General features: G+C 45.4%; 1 protein-coding gene across 10 annotated transcripts in view; it reads left to right on the forward strand.

The window, feature by feature from the left end:
• Positions 1-21,409, forward strand: part of LOC139112706 (agrin) — a 382,197-nt gene that overhangs the window by 180,608 nt on the left and 180,180 nt on the right. For 9 of the 10 annotated variants that reach the window (XM_070673825.1, XM_070673963.1, XM_070673969.1 and 6 more), the window contains one exon: positions 10,041-10,073. The exons of the other annotated variant lie outside the window; for it this stretch is intronic. In XM_070673825.1, the coding sequence (XP_070529926.1) occupies positions 10,041-10,073 (33 nt within the window). The remainder of the gene's footprint in view (positions 1-10,040; positions 10,074-21,409) is intronic. 10 annotated transcript variants of the gene reach the window in all.

Genomic DNA, 21,409 nt, shown 5'->3' on the forward strand with positions numbered 1-21,409 from the left:
TTCTAAAGTTAATCCCGGGCTTGATTTTCGCAAGTGCCCTCGAATAAGTACCTCGCGGGTTTGATAATTTCGTTGAAAGCGATCTACTCGCATCTTTATAAAATTATACGCGCGTGTACATGAATATTAATTGTATACCTTTTTTAGTTTAAGGTTTTTTTTTTGCGAGTTTTTGTCGGTACATTTCTATGACGTACTTCGATGTACGAGTAGGAGGGCAGGCCGCAAATTTACGATGCGGATACTTGAATCAACAATACAAGTTTCTTCCCTATGTGCTTGTACTCCTTGGCGAAACTTCCGCGGGGTACTTCCGCGAGTGCAACACGGTTCGCTTCCTGCGACTTTTTTCAACGCGTGGTAAAGCGAAACCGGACGTTCACCCGAAGGAAGTGCATTATTCCGCCAACCTTTCCGCCATATAAAAATGCTCGTTGGAGACACAATGGCGCCGTGCCAAGCCGTACCTTAGCGCACCATCTTTTTCACGGGGAAACTACATTCTTGTTGTTATCTATTGACGCATACGTCCGCCGTCGAGTTATGAAAGTCCGCATCTTGCTTTATGCTACTCGTACCGTTGTTTACGACTCGACCGTACAACGTTTCTCGTCACTTGATGGCAGATAGGTCGCGTCAAGTTTCCACACGATACACGGCCTCTCGCGGCTTTAATTACTTTTAACGTAAGGATAATTAACGGATCAAACCGACTGCGATCTGACTGCGATCAAGAACGTTGCAGCAACGTCGTATTTCACGGGGAAACGCGTTGTGACTTTTATAATGTAATTTTTGTCTCTCTAATAGAAGTTAAAAGCGATTTCGCTATAAGAGAATATTTCAAAAAGAAGTTTATGGGATCATAGATCATCATACTATGCCAGAGCACGGAATTACAAAGGCGTTACGCTACGGTTACTTGACTAAGAAGCTTCAGTTTTTTGTATCCGTTATATTCCGTCATTTGAGTTTCTCTTTGCTGCAATATTTTTTTTACTTTTTTTATTTTTCTTTTTTCCTACCGTCCCCATCGAACTTTTCATCAATTAATTATTAGCCTTCCCCTTCGCCCTTCATTTTCTCCTTCGGTCAATCTTTCTTTTTCTCATTTCTTTTCCTTCCGCTCACTCTCCCTGTGCTTCACCTGTACCTTTGCCGCCGCTTTCCCGTTTAACACTCTTTTGTTCCGGCAATCGGCCGCGCCGCGTTTGCTTTATTCTCCCGGATATCTGTCTTTCGTTTTTTCGCCTTCTTCTTTCTCGTTTCGCTCCGACTGTCCCTTGCCCTTTTATTCACCGGTCGGTCTAGTAAACGGCGAATAATCGTCGGACCACGACCGATCCCTTTGTTTCACAACGAACAATGTGGTCTCCCCTCCCCTTCCCTCAGGCACGGCCTACCTCCGAAATCGTTTGCGTTTCACCGCAGATTGAGCGTTACTACTTGAAAATTTTGCCGCGAGACTTTTCCACGATTCTGTCGTTATTTTCCTCGGTCCTGCTTCTTTTTACTTTTTGTTTTCCGTGTTTCTTTTTCCCTACTTTCTTTTTTTCTTTTTTTTTTTCCCTTTTGAAGACTTCTTTTTCCCCTTATATGTATATTTTTTTAAAGTATCTTTTTGCCGCGTTAACTGCGAAGCTTAGCGCCAACGAGAACGTAAGCACCCCGAATAAAACGCGGGTTACGTCTGATCTCGGATGGTAGAAAGCGTTCCGCTTCTCTCGTCGATTCCGCCAGCTGGAAAACGATGGAACCGCCGCCAGCACAGTCAGACCTCGGGGCTAATTGAGCAAAAGAAGCACGACGGGGAAACTGAGAAGCGCAGCACTTTTCGTGCGCCACTTCGCAACGGCGCGTCGGCAATTTTTCCGTTTGAACATACCGTATTTAGAAACAATCAATTAGGATTAGCTCGCGATTCGAAAGGATGATTTTCCTTGTTTTAGGGAAACGTTCGCCTTTAAGAATTATTACGTTTCAGTTTGTAATACGTAATATTGCATGCACATATATTACGGCGGGAATATAACGTAAATAATTTAATCGCATGTGAAATAATTACATTTAAGAACACGCTTTTGTTTGTAGAAATTGTAATAAATATTCCTACGTTTAGCACATTTGCGTAAAGTAGATTTAGGAGACAAAGTGACATTTCCGAGGCGAGTTATCACGCGAGATACGTTTTAATATCCCGTCAATTTAATATCGGTGTAATATATATTATATGTACATGTATATACGTAGTATATAAGCACAAAGTCGAGTGATGCGTTTTAATAAAGTGACTTTCCTATTCGCCAAGATTGCAACATAGTTGTGTTCACTCGTTTTGTCCCGGCGTATCTTTTCTTGTCAATTTCAATGAGACCTTTGCGCTTTCGGACGCGTTCACGGCCGCCTAAAGTCCGGCTTACGATCGTCGACCGAAGAATGAGAACCGCGTGTCTTATTATATTTGGCCAGCGCAAATACGGCGCTCAACCGTAATCTTAATTCGAGCTCTCGGCATTATACACGACGGGTTTTATGAATATTCCTCTTCGCCAAAGACGCACGGCCGGGCGACGCTGCGACTCGCTGAACGGGCGACCGGGGTTAATTACATTTATTGAGCGCGAGCAATTCTGCGATTTACCCAGGCTACTAAATCCGGCAAACTACGACGGCTCATGTTCCCCGGTAGTGTTCTTGTAAACCGGTATTTATCGCGTTCCTGTCTGCAGTCGATTTTGTAAAGCCGATCTTGCGACTTGTTCGCGTGTTTGTCTTCACTTCGGGGAACGTTATCCGTCCCATTCTTCCAAGATTTGTTTGTCCATTTCTAGATTATTACGCGTGCAATATATGTACGCAAGGGAGATCGAAGTACGAGGGCTGTGATATTAAATTAATTAATTTAGACACGGTTAATCGCGAATGAAGCATGTCCGCGGGTTCGCCGGCATTTTTTTTTTCCTTTTTTTCAATGAACGTAAATTAAATTGGAATTAATGTCGCGCACATTTTAGCAGTTACGGTCTATCGTTTAATCCTAAAAATCAATAATTGCGTATGCATCGCTATATCTCGCTCTATAAATATCCCCGGTACCATTTACGAGGCCCGTTTCGTGTATCGCGGGCAGCTTTATTGGATCTCGAGCGAAATCGCGCTAACGAAAATTTCGCTTGCTAACCGCGGCCCCCCGACTCCGCCTCGCCCCTCATCTTTACCACGTACGGCCTAACACATATCTAAGCGTCCATTTCGAGCAATTCTCGTCTACGTCCTTATCGGTTTCCAATATCACTTCAATAATTCCCAGTTTTCCTCCATCTAATGGCCATTTTCAGGCTGGTGTGAAAGAAAAAGTCCGCCATTCCCTTCTCTCTCTCTCTTTCTCTTTTTCGCGGCAAGTCTCGTGTCTTTACGTACTTCTATGCACCACCACATGGCATCGCGGGTCATCATTCACTGATAAGATTAAAGCTCTCAAACCGACGAGGGAGTCATATTACCGCGAAATGAGATTACACCTGCAGTCACCGGAGTTTTCTCAGGAATGCATTTTTATTTGATATTCCGCACGCCAATTTTCAAAAGACAAAAAATACAAAAGAGATTTATCTGACAATCATGTATCGCAATTACGTAATTCATCCACTTTGTTATCGTTCAACTGTTCAACTTGTATATCGTAAGAAATAAACGCACGGAACGCGGATGCGGAGGCGCGCTATCCACATGTGCCGAACAAATGATCAGCCATTCCCGTTTCCGGCATTCACCATGGAGAATTATGGAAGCGTCTGGCGCGAAACGGAGGTGAATTTTTAGTACCGCGCTTGTCTTAGGTACGCGGGCGAGAAAATAGATATTTTAGCTAAAGTGTATTTTTTATTTCTCTTTCTCTCTCTGTCTTTCTCTCTGGAAAAGGTGCATCACAGATATTTTAATCCGCAAATCATCGTGGAGCCGGTATAAAATTATAAAAATGTTAAATTAAAAATACTCCGTCTAATTTGGCTGGAAGTACCTCAAGCGTGTTGATTTATAAGTTATCAAATCGCCGGATGTCATGAAACACGTATCACGTTATATTTTTGTAACGCGTTAAAAGAAAACTCGGAATTTCTGTTCATATCGCATTGCAAAAATTTCTACGCGAGTCTGCCACGAGAATAAGCCTCGCATGATCGAAATAAAATGTTCCGCCTGAGATATACAACGTCGATTTGATGGCTGTGAAAATGCTCTTTTCTCCCGTCCGTCGTCGTCGCCGTTGTCGACGTCGCTGCTCTCTTCGTTATAAAGATTTATCAGCCCGGATGAAAAGAGCGGACGGAAAATTCGCGCGAACGGATCGTCTTTTTGGCGCGGAGGTCGTCTGGATCCCCGGCACTGCGGAATCGGAAGAGGAAGGCGAATAGGAAAGGAACGAGCCGGGGAATAATTTCTGAGAGAATAACATTTCTTCTATCCTCACGTCGGGCGACACCCATCTGTTCCACGGTCCATATCCCACGAACGATGAGATCCCGCCGCGAGAGGGATAGTTCTCTTCCTCTCCCGTTCGCTCTCCTATTTTTCCCTCAACCACTCCTCCCCCGGTTCTCTCCCCTCGCCGCAATTTTTTACCTAAACGCTCTTGCCATTTTGACGACATTCAAGAGCGACAATAGCACGCGCGGGAGTCATGTATCGCTTTTCCACGTCGCTGAAGCGGTAAAGACGAGGAAGAAGAGGGCGGAATCGAAGCGTATGCATCAAGGATCGCCGAAAGCGACGCTGAGAATTCCGTTGGAACTTCGAAGTGTCGAAGTTGCGGGAAGCGTTACTGCACCGTTGCAGACGCTTGATTCTGTTGTGCCCGATTGAAACGGGTTGCTAAACGTTTTACGCGTTCGCCGTCTCGAGTGACCTTCTTTACTTCTTGAACGATTTTATTATTTTCACTTCGCGGCAAGAATAAATTTTATTCCAAGTTAAATAAAGTTCTTAGAAAAAGAAAAAAAAAACACAATTCGAAAGGAGTACAAGATATTCGACTATTATGTTCTCTTTTTGCAGAGATATTAGAGTTCGTGTGACTCGACTGAGAAATTTAATTTTAGAATTTATACTTTCGAGAATATTTAGCCGGTAAGATTACGGGCTTTAATATTACTCAAGGGTGAACGCTCGTTCGTGACTTAATATTCATCTCATTTACGCACGGCACCGCGATGCTATTTATTTTACTTCAGCAACGTTCTATGAACGACCAGTCGCGTGCATCTAAGAAAACCGGCTGCGAGCCGTGATATATCTCGATGGCGAATATGACCCTGCCGACAATAAAGATCTGTTGGATATACGTGCCGACCGCGCCTCCCGCCTTTCTTGTGAATCGCAGCACTATAAACTTTCATCGACGGCTAAATGAGTTCTAACGGGAAGAAATTGCGGCTTGGGTATCGGTATATTCTTTTCGCAGGTGGCCATGCACAGTTGCATATTTCTGTTCGTTCTTATTAAAAGCGTGAGTTACGAATATTACAAAAAAAAAAGTTTCTCTCTAAAGTTTCTCTATAAAATTGAAATTAAATAATTTTGTTTTATTTTTAATAAAAAAAGAACATAAAATTTTTTACGGGTAAATTTTTTTCTCGACGCTCTTTGTATCACGTGAGAAATTGATACACGTGTGAATTTGTTCCGTGAAAAGAAACTCGAAAAAGAAAAGATACTTTTACTTCAGAATAGGATTTTCTTATATGTATCTCTCGCGTGCCGCATCGCGCACGGCCACGTGAAATGATAAACGGTTTCATGACGCACTTATTTCGTTATGAACTATCGGCAGAAGTGCATTAAAAATTAAAAATTTGCGAGAGAGAAAGAGAGAGAGAGAGAGAGAGAGAGAGAGAGATATCCGGAGTGTGATTTTGTATTCTCTGTCTCTACGGACCCGTGTGCCTTCTCAGTTTCTGTAGGAGGATTAAAATTCGATTGCCGGAGAGAAGTAAAATCCAAGGTTCTCTCAATCCCTGAGAACAATGGACGTCGAAGACGTTCAATTTTTCATGGCGCAGCCACGGTTGATATTACAGCGATTCCTTTATGCATAGTACATTCGCGCGCGTTGTGGAAGCGCTCAGATTTGGTCACGGCCAAGTCGGGCACTGAATGCTTCGCGAAACCCAAGAGTACAAACCTGATAAATATATATGTATATATTTCCCAGAGAGTTATACGGAGTAACGTAATTCCATTCTTTTATCGTTACTTCGTCGAGTTAAAAGAAAACTTATCCCCAACAAAATTACGTATGTCCGTGCGATTAGAACGGAGAGCGAATAATATCAAGAAGTCGGTGAAGCATTCGCCGGTGTAAATAGCGTTACTCCGTAATTAGCGCGGAGCCATTTACAGGAAATGAAATAAATCGGGATTGTAGTTTCTCAATTTACACCGGAGCATATTCATTTAACTTGTTATTGTTTACGTTAATTTTACAGAGTACTCGCAGAAATGTCTGCGTAGTGCGCGTTCAACGTAATCTCTGTTGATTAAAAATAACCGCGTGTTATTTAATCCCTTTTACAAAGCTGCCTCCTCGTTCCGCCCGTTGTTTTATCGGGAATGCTACGCGCGATTGAAATTCTCGTTAGGCTTTCGGCCTTAGCCCTCGGCGGTGACCACTTTTGAAATTAGCTATTTTTTTTACCGCATTGTCCTCCCCGTCGGTCGAACTTATTCCGCCCGTTTCTCTCTTCTTCTCGCCCGTTTTCTTGCGCCGCTAAAGCCCGGGCTTGCTTTTACTTAGTGCTTTAACGGGGAATCCATCCATTCGTTCTCGAAGGGCTGCCGTCGTTGGAGGGACGATCGCGCTAAGTGGCAGATTCAGGCTGATCGAAAGCGGTCGAGATAAAAAAGAGGGGGAGAGCAAAAAAAAAAAAAACCGTCTCCGGCGAAGGGAAGTCGAAGAGTGGACTTAAGCTCGTCGAGAGGGTTACAATCGGGGGTGAAGAGAAAAGTACGCGGGTTGTGTCGATACAAAGTGCTATTTACGCCGTCTCTCCCGACCCTCCTCTCCCGCAACCTCCTTTCTCGTGCTTAATTCCGCGCCTTTCGCGTACTATTACTTTTAACGTTTTTCCATTTTTTATTACACGGTTCCCGATTGTTAGCGCGTTTTCCGCGCAATTTCCGACAGTTCTTCTTCCAGCACGTGATTAGGGGTTTCGAGACGCTCGATTATTTAAGGAGCACAAAATTTATCACGGCGAGACCGCTGGATGCACGTGCTCTCTTGCATTATTTACTCGGGAGGGTTTTTTTTTTTTTTTTTTTTTTTTTTTACTTATTTACCGATCGACCGCGCGTGAAGGAGGAAATGCGTACAGAATCTATCTCGCGAGGTCTTACTTAAAGATTAACGCGGACCTTATCTTTCTTTTCCAGCCCATGGTCTTTTGCTTGAATACCGGGAGATATTTTCGTCTCGCCTTCGCCGGACCCGTCAGCGTGAAAAATGTTGCTTGCGCTTAACGCGATTTTTCCCCTTCAGGCCGCAAGACACGAGCCGTGCTTGTCCCTTCCCTCAATTTGCATTTTTTTCTGTCTGTTTCGTATACGCGACCGTACACCCCTCGATCCGGTTGACAAAGAGGAGGCTGATGGGTGGATCGCGCGGATAAAGGTGTCTTCACAGTGACCCCGACGTCGCGACGGAAGGACCGGCGGCAGTAAATCTCTCGCCGACAAGATCCATTGATCCCGCGATCGAATGTGGAATCCACCCTTTTGTGCCGGACGCGCTCGCCACCCCCCGGCGGCGGAGGGGAGTGGGGTAAATAATGTAGAAGGACTCGTCGGGACGTTAGACAACAAATAAATCAGCCTCCTCCCTACTGCTACCGCTCCTGTGCGAAACGTCCTGCGGTAATCTTCGTGATGGCCACGGCGCTCTTTGTCGACGTCCTCTGAGGATCGTTTCGATCGGCGACAGAGAAGCGGCGGCCGTCTTTTATTTTTCTCACCGGCACTATCGATCACGCTCAAGCGGTCGCCCCGCATTATACGTCCATTCTTGATAAAGGCGGATCGGGACCGATTTATCTCGATGATAATCGTAAATTCGTTGAGCGAGCAGAGAATACGCGAGAGCCTGTTTTAAATTATAACGCCGCCCGGCTTCGCGCGGTAGGGAATAATTTCGAGCGAAATTGATTGAAACTTATTTGCAGGGCTACGAGATGGCTTGCCGTTCAAAAATTTTTATATTACGCGAGAAAGAGGCGAGACCAGATGTGCACTTCGTTCCAGAGTATCTCTTTCGAAGTGTATATATTTGCCATAGTCTATTTTTGCTGCTTTTTCCTTCGAGCGCGGTAGCATCATATAGATAAATGTAATTTCTCTTTTCCTTGTTCGCTATTTCTCTCGACGGGCAACGCGAGTGAACAGTAAACAGTAGCTATTCCGTCGATGACCCGCGATTTCGCGTGCGAGAAAAGGGCTCCGACGATACTTTCTCGTAAGGCAGCGGCCGCTATTGACCACGTCTCTAGATACTTTTCGTCGTCATCGTCTGGTGAATTTTCTTTCCCTATCGCGCGCGTACACACATACACACGTATCCGGATTTTCTATCTCAGCGCTGATCCGCTCGGCATTTTTCTTTCGAAGAAGCCGTCCGTAAAAGGGAGTCGCTATCAAAAACTCCACGAGAGCTTCGCCTTTCCTCGCATGAATAAAACAACTGGATTTAATATATATTTCGCGGTCACCGTCGCGGAGCTTGGGCTTAGAACCCTTATTCGGGGAAACGACTTCCGGTGCGTACCGCCGATTCGAGAGCCCGCCCGGAAGTTGAGCGCCACTGCGAAGATCTACGAATCTCGGGGCATACGAGCTGCTGCAGACGACGGTGCATCCCTTATCGCGAGGGGGAAAAACGTCGCGAATTCCCAAGATCCATTACCATGTAAATATCGCATCGGGTTGCCTTTCTCGAGACCTTACCAGCCAGTCACATGCATTATGCGACTTGTACTTTAATTCGCGTGCTGTTTTTGTAATAATATTTATGACGATAACGTACGCAGCGTCCCAATGCAATCATCCCGTGCATCCGAAGTAGGTTCACGTATTTATAATGACGCGAGGTATGTCGAAATGTTAATTGAATTTTTCCACCGGCGTGGAAAGACAAAAAATGTGCGCGACTCGACACATTTGTTCTCGCGAAATCAACTGTATCTGTTTTCCACTTTTTTGCGAATCAAAATATTCATATACATCTGCGCTGAGGCAAACGCACGCCCAAGGCCTCGCGTTCTTATTTCCAGTATCTTATTTATGCTACCTTTGATCTCCCGCATTTCTAGAGGATCATATGTAACTACAAACATTTCGTGTATTTGCAGTATGCGCGGTGTACTCGGGTAAATTACTTGCGCGTGGATTACACGTTGGTTTATGCGAGAAATAATATGTGCGCAACACGAAGGATCGCGTGTCTGACTAAATTCTAACATTTCGGTTGCCGAAGCCGCTCTTAATTTCGAAATAGAACGGAGAGCGTTAAATCGGTCCGAGTCGCGTTAAAATTGATTGAAAACGGCTCGAAAAGCAGACGAGAACTGTTCACGGGACACAGCGATTCTAATAACAATGTTAAATATTAAGCAAGTCTTTTCATAACTGTAAATTATACGTTTACCTGAAACCGCACTCAAAATTGTCTCAACTATTTTACATTGTCGCAGGATTAAAAGTAATCCAGTAATATATAATTTTGTATCCTTATTTGCCAAATGTGGACATTATTTCTTGCTCGAAACCGTACGGTGTTCCTCGTAACGCGCGAAACTGCACGCGGAATCAACACGGTTGGCTGCTTCCCCGAAGTTTCGATCCGGTATATTTGTGCTTTTGATATTTCGATTCGGTATGCTAATGCAATTTAGAAACGTTATCCGCATTTCGATATCAATTTCCGCCCTACGAAATGTTTATCGATAATGTTTATCGACGCACGTAATAATAATCTATGTTCTTTGTTTCAGGTAAGGATCTAAATTTCGCCAGTAATAATGCCGGTGAGTGTTACATCTAACAATATATACAGTTATTACAGCATGCGCCAGTTCTCGATTACCAATTGTTCGTGTTGACGAGAGTGCGCTAGAGTTTCCGCGTGCAACTGCGCCCCGTAATCGACATTAACGATCCGCGCTTTCGAATTTTGCGAGTTTAAGTTATCGACGATCCGGCCCGCAGTGATTATTCCCGAATAATACAGATTAATTTGGTCGCAATTTCGCTCGTTTTAGCTGCGCGCTTAGCGCCGCCAGCACCTTGTTATTCGCGAGTTTCCGTTTCCCAGTTCGCAATTAATTTTCGTTATTAACGAAGATTTTATTAAGATCGCCGGTTTTCAGCGGGCGGAAAATCTTCGACGGCGCCTACGCCGTAGTCGATACTTAGAAAAATCGAATTTATCGCGCTAAATCTGTGCCCTCGCACAAAAGAACAACTACGTTGCGTAATTTCTCTTTTTTTTTTTTTTATCACGCCCCGCCGGAACAATTTCCGACACCGAGCGACGACGAGCTTACCCGTCCTTCGACCCTTCGTCGTAGGAAAAGTACCGATTCACCTAAATCCCATGTAATTCGCCCAAAGATTCGCGTGCGCCCTGCAGGACGAAAACCGGTAAAAAAAGAAGTATTCACCCGCGAAACGACCGTCGCCCTATGACGAGAGGTTGGTCTTTCATGCGAAGGGCGGAAGACGCGTAGGAACGGAAAAGTATGAAGCTAGAAGAAGAGGAGAAGTCGCGGGGAGGCACGGTGAAGGGCGCCGCCGAGATAAGGACGGCAAATTGCAGGCAATCTGGCTGATTAGGCTACGGGATAGTAATCCCGGGATCCCAGCGTCGGGTCTATATCGTTCTATTCTACCGCCTGGGTCGCGGTACTGGCCGAAGAAAAGAGTACGAGAGCAGACTCGGAAAGGAATCGAGGACCGTCGTACGCGGGGGAGAGAAACCGGCGTCCGTTACATCCGCGCCGCGCCGGCAGATTAGGATTCCGCCGGGGAAACCCGACGGAATTGCGGAAAGAGGGATTTCTTTTCGTGCGCCAGATCGGCGATACGTGTACTCGCGCGTTACCGTCGCCGCGTTCTCCTCGCTTTTCTAGCCCGCGCCTCTCACGTCACGTCGCTTTCCCGTTTTTTTTTTGTTTCCACACCGCGGTTTCTTTTTTTTCATCTCTAAACTTACTTAAGTAAAAGAAAGAAAGGGAAATAATATTTTTTTTAACGACACGTCCACGTTAACGCGGCAATCCGTCCAGTAGCGATCAGAAAAATCGAAGCGCGCGGACGTTCCCGTCTCCGGGACGGATTTACATGGCGAAGGAACGGCGAGCTGATGGAGAAGCGAGCTCGCAAATAAATAAATATATATGAAATCCGCACATACTCCTGCGACCGGAGATGTATTGACCGCAACGAGTGGCGTTCACTCCACGAGAAAAGTCGTGCGCGCGTCGTATCAATTTTGCCGGTGCCCGTCCGTCGTCGCCGAGTCGGCCATCCGCGCTTTTTGCTCCCCGGCAATGCATTTAAATTATTTATAATGGAGCTGCTTTTTTAATCTACGTCAGCAAACGGCCGAGCCGCGAATGGGAAAAGAATGGCGGGAGGAAATATATACAGTCTGGGCGAATTAACGTCGACGGCCGGCCGATCGTCGCCGCGTATCGGTTTGCGATTCAGTTATGCGTGCAAAATCGCCCGCGATCAAGAGTACATTTATATTTATTAGCGCTTGACGCCGCATCTCTTCGGCGGGTATTAATTGACGCGAAAACGGTGCCTGTACGTCCCGATGGCAAAACGTAAATGATAAGAATTGGATTTGAGAATCGCTCGACGCCGATCGCAAAAAATTATCAGGTACTGCGCGATTTCTATGCAGCAAACCGCGTTGAAAAGGGAAGAGAAAGAGAGAACTAATGTATTCATTTTTCTTTCTTGTTTTTTTTTTCCAATAGTTTTATCATCCGCTTAGAGAATGGTAGAAGATACTTTAATTTCCTTTCCTCTTTGCTTCTCTCAAAGGGTCGCAATACCTTTTGCCATATTTTCCACGTGTACCAAGTAAAAAAGCATGAAATTTTGTATTTACCCATGTTACGGGCGGTCCAGAAAGACGATTATTTATTTGGGATGTAAAAAACAGGATAACGACGGGAACAATCAGGACGTCTTGCAGCAAAATGCGTCTCGACATATGGACCGGATTTTTTTCGTTTTTTTTTTTTCTTTTGCTTACTCTTCGCGATCCAAAAAAATCAACGACTTTTCTCTACATCTCTCTTTCCTTTCGCTTTTTCTCTCGTTTCTTAGCGCGATGTGAAAAGAGATTATAAAATCTACGCGCGAACACGAGGGTGGTAATAGAATTTTGGAAAAAGAGAGCGCCGAGCACGGGAGATGCCGTCTCAGCCATGTCCGACGTGGGATTATCGGGGTCGACAAAGGGATTTTAAGGGGATGACGTGGGATTGGATCGCAAGAGGTGCACCGTGAGGCTCTTGAGAGCCGCTTTGTGTCTCTGCTATAATTATTATTTGCGGGATCGTCGATCTTCAATGGCCTCGCAAAATTGCGTCTCGCGAGAAACACGTGGAAGCGTCGCCTGCTGCGAGATAGGTCCGATTAACGAGTTTTATGACTTAAATTTATAATTTATTATATGTCGTAAAAGGATTTAATTTCTCTTTAACGATTCATAATCGTGGAAGATTAAATGTTACGGAATACTTAGCTGCGTAAGTGCCCTCCTCTCCCACCCGCCTCTTAAATGTACGCGTTTACGCACAAAGGCGTATTTTTTAAAACACGGTCGTGAAACGTTTTACTTTTATTTCGTGAAAATTGGAGTGTTATATTGTCCTTTAGAAATTTTATTTAATTTGCTGGAAGTTCGCTGGAACTCGAGTCGAACGATTTCCGCGCGAGACCCTTCAATTAATGCAATCAGAATTAATTAGCCGCGGTTCTTTTTTTTTCCCTGCCCTGTCGACTGCCGACTTTTAGCGGCCAACCAACCATGCGCGTCGACCTCGAAAAAAAAAAAAAAAAAGACAAAAAAACATGCGCTTGCAATTTCTCGTTTTCGGTGGTTGGTTTAATTAGAAAGCAACGGGCGTTAAAAGCAAACGAACGCTCGGTAACTGTACAATTTTTTTTTTCTTTGTCAGACACTCACAAGCATCGACCTCGCACAATGCCACTTGTGATTTCGCCGTAAGGTCTTTGAAAAATTAATTAATGATGTCATGAGACGGCGATCGGGGTAACGGAGTCGGAATATCTTCGACCGCGACGCTTTCAACTGAATTATAAATTTTATCGACTCAGAATTGCGCTTTCATTTACGTTCATCGCATTTCACTCGCGTAGATAAGAGCTGCAGTAGTTAACAGTAGCGTTAGGCAGCGGCGGAAAGATTCGTCCAACGTCCGGCGTCGGAATTTTCGTTTGCTTTACTTGTCTTTAGATATCTTTGTTGCACCCGGGGCTTAAATCACGCCTGAATTTTTTTTTCCCCCGAAGGACGAGAAAGTTAAACGAGAGAATTGTATGTTAATTTCCAAACCGATCGGCGTCTACGCATTTCAAGCGGATAAAATTATTTTGCGGCGCTTCAAGCTGAAATATGCAAAAAGGGCGTCGCGACATTTGCAAATGTAAAAAGGGACGAGAGAGAGCAGGAATGAGAGAGAAATGAAAGTTGATCGTGCGCAGATAGAGTGTATTATAGTTTGGCCGGAAGCAGGCGAGAGTGCTATTGGCTGCGCCGTATCGTGTAACACGATCGCAAAGGGTCCGCTTCCTCCCTCGCATGCCGGTGACATCGAGCGGATTTGTAGGGAATTGCGGAAAGTGCAGAGCGCGGGAAAAAAAAAAAAAAAAAGCGGTGGATAAAACACGATCCGAACCACCTGGCGGCATAGAGAGAAAGAGAAAAAGAGAGAAAGGGGATCGCGAAAGGGCGGAAAAAGCGGGGAACGAAGGGCGGGGGCGCGCGATGCGGGGGTGTAGGGTCGGCAACGGGCGTATCGGTCGAATTATCGAGTGGTACGTTACGGTTTTATGCAGATTCGCCAGAAACGTCGGGGCAGTTTCGGAATTAATGGCGGCCGGACAAATGTTTCGCGGTTTTTCTGCTGAATTATCGTGCCCCCGGGCGCAACATAACGCGCGCAATCCGCCGCGGTGTGAGTCCCGACGTGTGCAGACGCACACATACCACGGGCGACGCGACTGTGCCCCGCGTTCCGCACGTGTAGAAACGTCTCGACAGGATACGCGTACATGCACCACCGGCGGAATCGGCTTCGGGTAATGTATACATTACATGCACGGCCGCCGTGGCACGCCCGGTTACAAATACCGGTATAATGCGACGGGATACGCCCGTTTTTACCTAGCTTCCTCGAAGCGCCGGAAGCGCAGCGCCGGTACAAAGTATCGAAAAGTTGAAGCAATAACACGGTTCGCGCATTTAATTCCGAACTCTCGATCACCGATGGCGGTCTCGGAGAAAAAAAATTTACGAAAGGCTTTTTCAACTTATTCGTGACACAATGCAACGGACCTCTTCCGTACTTTACAATTTTTTTTTACGTTTATCCATTATGATATTTTATTCGCTCTTGTATATTTATTATTGCAAGTGTGATATTTTATTAATAACTATATTCATTATTAATTTTATTAAAATTTTTTGCGGCAAATTTACTCCACCCCGAAGTGGACTACATGAAAGAACACTCGTGGCAAAAGCATTGCGATGAAAAAAACATTTTTTTTTTTGTTCATTTTAAAAATTACTAGATTACGTTAAAAACGTAATGTTCAATTATAACGAGGACTATTAAATCGGTTTACTCGAAATCAGCGCACACATACGCACCGTGTACAAAATAGAAACATTAAAATATTGCGAATATAGCGAGCGAATTTCATCGCGATAACATCGTTCGCTTTCACCGATCAAGTCACTTAAATTAATTTCCGATCCCTTTTATCCTGAAACTGCGCGGGCGAATCGCGTAGTATTACAGGATATATACGGTAGCGCTCGAACAGCGCCAAAAATCGCCTATGTATGAACATTACCGGTAATGTATTACTCGTGTACGCAGTGGATATTCCGCGCAAAACCACCAAAGAAGATAACCACGAGAGATGCATACATGCTATCGTCCTACGCACATGAATAGATATTGATAATGGATTATGATGTTAATAATATATATGTATATATATGTGTATATTTATATTTATGTATATGTTTAATGGTATCATCACCACTATATACTCCTCCGTGATTGATTTTTTGATACATCATCCCGCGGTATTTTCGCTACGTGGCGTATCTCAGGACGAAGCGCAGCTTTCCGTCCTCTTTTTTTTATTTTTTTTCAATATGTAACGTTGAATATATGTATAATTGTGCTTGATTTTAAATTCAATTAAAAGCTTGTAGAACAACATTTCAATACGGATTATCCTGGAAATTAATTAAAACCGAAAATCCTACGCGATACGGGCAGATCTGCTCGCTTTTATAACGCGGGGATTACTGTAAAGCCGACGTAACATTTTCTGATTAGTTTTCGGCTGTAATCAATTTGCAGAATGTCGGTGGAGCGTTACACGACGATTGCATCGCGCCTCGTGACTAAGGAACGATTGTCCCGCGATTTTCGACCATAGCCGCGAGAATGTTATAGCCGAAACTTTCCAGTATGTGTGCGTGAGCGCCCGTGTTTGTCAATTGGTTCGCCGCGCACTTCGGCGATTTGCAATGCGCGCTCGCGCGTTTAATCGAGACGGCTCGTTGGGATGGAACTTAATTCGCGCTAATCGCTCGAGCTCGAATTAATTCTGGTTTCCTACTCGCTCCTGCTTGCCCCGCCGTTCCCTCTCACCCTCTTTCTGCTAGCGTTTAATTCAATTCGTCGCCGACAATCAAGCTTCCGAGTATTCTGTACCGGAAGTTTCCGCGTTCCTTCGTTCTATCTTAGCTATTCTCTCTCCCTATCTCTCTTTCTCTCCTCGTCTCATTTCCGTCTCTTTCTGTTTGTATGTTGCTCTTTCACTTTTATTCCCGCTCCATTTTCTTTTACGTCCCGTTTCATCGTTTTCCACATTCCGTGTTCCATTCTCGGTTTCCCGTTTCCCTCGCATCACTACGTCCTTTCTCTTCCCGCCTGTCATTCAACTTTGAGTTTCGCGTTGCCGAGCGAGGGATGAAGATCGAGAGGAGGGCGGATGCTGGGACCACCGGTGGTAGCAACGTGGTTAAACCGCGTCCGGAATTACCGTCACGAATAGTCTGAGACTTCCTTTTACGCGCATATCTTGCGTCGAGTACAGATTTAACGCGTACCTCACTGAACTATATTACGGGACAAGGGGCCTCAATAACTGTATCGCATCTGCCTTTTCGAGTCAATAATAATTTTGTAAAGAATTTCAGAGACTCGCGAAATAAAAATTAATTGCAAGGTTTACACGTAGCGCGACTGTACTGAGATATTAATATTGCGTCAATTAACATTTCGAAAAGCCGATAATCGTCGTGCTGAGGATTCTCGAAGTCTAAGTCACGCGTTTCCACGTCACCGCGCAAGACGCGAAAGCCCGAGATGAAATCACTTTACGTGATGTAACCGATCGTGTCACTGGTCGCTGTCACGAGCGATCGGCTTGTATTCCGGCAAACAAATTGACGTGATTACATCGCCGCTCGGATGACGCGCGCCCGACGAGACTTCGCGCGAGCGCGTAAACGTCGCGGCCTATACGGGATCTAGTTATTCGACATCCATTCCGGATATTGGCATCAATTATCTCGCCGGGATGCAGCGCGAAACCGAACAAGCGCGCCAGCGAGCCTCTTCTCGGGAAGGAGGTTCATCTAAATCGCGATTCCCGGCGAAGATTGTAAGCGCACGATAACGCGAAATCCGTTTAAACGTTTTCCTCAGTTCACGATCAATCGACGATACCGCAGCGGATTTGTATAATTTCTCCCTCGCGGCTATCATACATCCCGGGATTAATCACTTCGGTTTCTATAGAAACACCAGATCGGCATTGACGAGAATATGTTCGTTGACAGTTTCATACATTTTTTTTTTTTTACCCAACAAACTACGAGTATTTAGGGATTACGCGTTGCAATATGTTTATTTGAAACGCACGATCCGCCACCAGTAGAACTGAAAAACGCAACGTTATTTATTCTGAAAAGCGGGTTATCGGCAATCGTAGATTTATACGTCCGTGCATGCAACGAACCGATAACTATTCCTCCATCAGTTAAAAAACTCTCTCTCTTTCTGCCTCTCCCTTTCTCCCCCCCCCTCTCACTCTCATTTTGTTTCTCTCGGAGTCCCTTGGCGCAATATTTATATAGAAAAACATTGTTCATCCTTGTGGCAAACTGTTGCCATGCTATTTTTCATCCGGTTGAATGCCAGTTGTGCCGATGAGAGTCGAAGGCCCGCGCTTGATATATTTTTCAGTCTTGGGCAATTTATAAAAGTTCATCATGTTTTTCGTGCGAGCGCTACAAATCATCATTGTCAAAATTGTTTGTATATATGTAAAACGCGATAAATCGTGACGCGTACACGTAATGGAATAAAAATCGCAGTTGCATCGCCGTCATCCATTTTGTAACTGATGACGGATGTTGTTCCAAATTACAATTATTTTGAGAAATGTACGATAGCGCCTGCTGCGTAATGGAACGATTCATTTTCATTTATTTGTCTGATTTGTACATTAGTCGATTGTAAAAAAAATATTATTCCTTTAAAACTTGGGCCAAAAAAAAAAAAAAATATGCGATGTGATTGTCGAGCTCTACATCGAAAAAAATCGCGCCGAGATGGACTTCATCCATGAAACGAGTCATTAGTGATGACTTTCGCTAACGACTGGAAATCCGGCTGATTTCGCGCGGTGTATTCGAAGCCGGAGATTACTTTGGATTATCGCCTGTTTTTTAGAATGACGATTTTTCAAGCGGGGCGAAAAAGGAAGACGCAAGCCGGTTTGACGGCCGTAGGAGATATCGATCAGATTTATAACTTCGTGAGACTCGCGCGAGATCCGCGTATGTGTCCCGGAAACGGAGTGCCCGACCAGTCCCGACCTCCTTATATCCGCCATCGGAGCCAATCTCGATCCTACGAATTTTGTTCGCGTCGCGCGATAGATACGTTACTCTCCCCGGCACGGCATCTCGCACGACGGAATCGAACTGCTCGCGAAAGTATTAAGAAAATTGGGGTGTCGTGGGCGACCGATATTATCCCGTCGAACGTACTTCGGAAGGCGTGTAACAATTTCGATTTTTCACGCTTTCTTATCCGAGACCGCGTTGTATCCGGGATGTTTGAAAATTCAACGACAGATTTCGCCGGTTTTACCTCCCGCGGTTTTTCTCCCTCGAATCCCGATTCAATTTTCCATCGACAAAGGTCAAACGCGGAAAGATTGCGAGTAAACGGCTTTTTCCTCCTCCGTAAATTTATTTATTTATTTATACGATACGTAACGAGTCCGTATTGCGACTACTTCGGTCCGAATTTATGATGGGATCGAGCGATGCTTGCGCGAGGGCATAAAATAAATAGAATATGGAGCGCGATCAACATTATTCCGCCGAATGTATTGGAAAGCGTAACGATTTCAATTGACTTTAGCGTTGACAATATCAGACCGTGGCAATCTCTTCGATTTGCAGCGTTCGAGAATTACGCGTGAAATATTCGGTTCGACCGGCTACGGACGGTGGTAGGAACTTTAAAAGCGACTGAAAAATATATTAGAACGCACATCCCAACAACGGCCTTATTTCGCAATGTTTTCTGCATTTAACGAGACTACTGCCATCACGCTAAACAACCGACTCAAAAAGCAGTGCGATAAAGTCCGAGACCAGCAACGCCGGTATCGCGTATTCGGAAGAAAATCATAGGGGAAATTTCCGCTTAATTTGCAGCGATTCGAAGAACATGAAACGAGTTTTTTCGCGGTGTATTAAATTTCAAGCCGCGTTGTATTTCTGAACTAGGCCATCGATAACTGCGAAATGGCTGCGCGCCTCGCGAAGGAGAGCGGCATGTTTTTTTTTTTTTTTTTTTTTTTTTTAACTTTTCATCTCTGCCGAACGCGGCCGGATCCGCCTCTTTCCGCGCGATATCGTGAAAGAGCAATTACACCGGAGCGCCGGGGCAATCTGGACTCGCTGCCAATTAATTGCGGGCTTGTCGGGGCTTTTTTTTTTATTGCGCCGTCTCACTGTCATTTGTCCCTCATCGGGCGATCTAAATAAGGGTCGGTAACGTTAGCCGGGGCTTGATAACCAAATATCGACCACGCTTTAACGAGCTCCCAGAACACGCGCACCTATGACGTGTCGCCGTCGCTTTATCTGCTTGCTTCAGGCAAGATCGACGATGCTCGATGTGGTAGCTACATGTGTACCGCGCCTTGTAACGCACGGTTTGAATTAAACTACCACCACTCGCGAGAGGGTGAATAACATCTCATTCCTTGTAATACGCACATACAGCGACAGCAATTACGTGGCCCCGTAGAATTTAAAGGCGCGTCTATTGCGCCGCGTTATTCAGTACAATTCTCCCTCCCTCGGCAGGCATCCCACCTGAGGCCGCGATCACGTAACAATTTGTGATTACACGTATTTATATCAAACCGTTAATTCGTCCCGTAATACGTTATTAATTATCGCGCGGGTTTAACGCGCGAGACAAAACGGGCTGTTATCGCATCGATGTGAAACGCACGCGTTAAAATTCCTTGATTGAAACGAAACGAAAATGCGTCTCACGCGGAGACGGAGAACGTAATTAAACTGCACGTTTAAGATAAATATATCACGGAGGATCTCCAGAGAGCTCTCGCAAAACGTTCGCGAACTTATAGTCATCCGTATTGACGCAATCGCACGCGTGGCCGAGACAATTCGCTCGCTCTTCTGAGTATTTTAGAACGTATCGCATTTTAGAGCAGTAACGCGCGGGAGTTTGCTTTGCAAGTTCCCTCTTCAAAGCTGCGGTCTTATTGCGAGCCTAGCGATACACCTGATCGTACGTTACGAACTTCGCTCGTAACTAATGCCGCGCTTTGCCGCGCGTTTGTTCAACAAGAGCCCTAAGACCCGGGTCTGCCGGAGGCCGAGAAAGCTCGAAATTTCAATTCTACTCCCGTTATTAACCTACGGGCATTAGTTAGACAGTAATTGATAGAAGTTCCGGAAACGAGATGCAACAGTTATTTTCAGGGAAAGACTGGATTTCTGTTACGCAATTATTTTACAGCCGGCTCTCGATCGGTCGACGTGCAACGTGACTTTCGCACGCGCGGCGATGGTTTATTGCGGCGGCAACGGGGGACGCGTCTCGAGAAAAGTTTCACGTCCACGTGGAACCGGCGTTTTCTAAATTCAAGCCCTCCGCAATTCGGTCGCGCGAGCCCGGTTAATTTTCCGCTAAGTAAACGCACACACGGGACTCCGAGAACAAAATCGATAGTCTATTATTCGGGCTTAAGTCGCGCGATTTATGTGTACACTCCATCTTCGTGCTTGCCTCTCGAGATTCTAGTGCGCCGTTGGGTGAAACACATTTCGATCTTCCGGGTCGACACTTGGGTAAGGACCCCTAGCGCAAGAAGTGTCGGCGTTACGTAGCGCTGTATTACCCGCCAATGCGTACCGGGAGAAATTATATTTCGAAACGATGAGCTCGTATCTCACCGAAATCGTGCACGCACTCCCCCTCCCCCTCCGGCTCTTCGAGCGCCACGAATTCGAATACCTGATCGCGTGCTAAGAAAACTAATTTTAATTATCCGCGAGAAATACGCGTGCCTGATAAATTAATTCGAGTACGGTGGACTAATTACAAAGGAACCGCTCGCGCTGAGATTGTTCGAAGACTCGGGAGATAAGGCCACGGGGCGCATCCGATCTCGGGGACAAAGAAAAGTTGGCCACTCGCTGGCGAATTAGCGGGGGTTATCCAGCCGCGTTAACCCTTTCCACCGACAAGCTTTCCTTGGCGCGAAAAGGGTCGGAGGTCGCGGGCAAAGGGTGCGCGGGATCGGGCGTGGGATAGCTTTTATTTCGAAGGAGCCCTGTCCGACAAGCCGTCTGCCACAATGGCGCGAAAGTTTCCATTGTGTCGCGCGCACATGCACGCCTACTCGACAATCAGCCGAGAAGCTTCACTTTTTGCCGGCTCGCCTTCGGCCGCCATTGTTCAATGATTGATGATACCGCGGCGGCACCTTAAGTGGAACAGAAGAAAGA

Source organism: Cardiocondyla obscurior, linkage group LG01, assembly GCF_019399895.1.
Source record: "Cardiocondyla obscurior isolate alpha-2009 linkage group LG01, Cobs3.1, whole genome shotgun sequence".
In the NCBI taxonomy this organism is placed as follows: Eukaryota; Metazoa; Arthropoda; class Insecta; order Hymenoptera; family Formicidae; genus Cardiocondyla; species Cardiocondyla obscurior.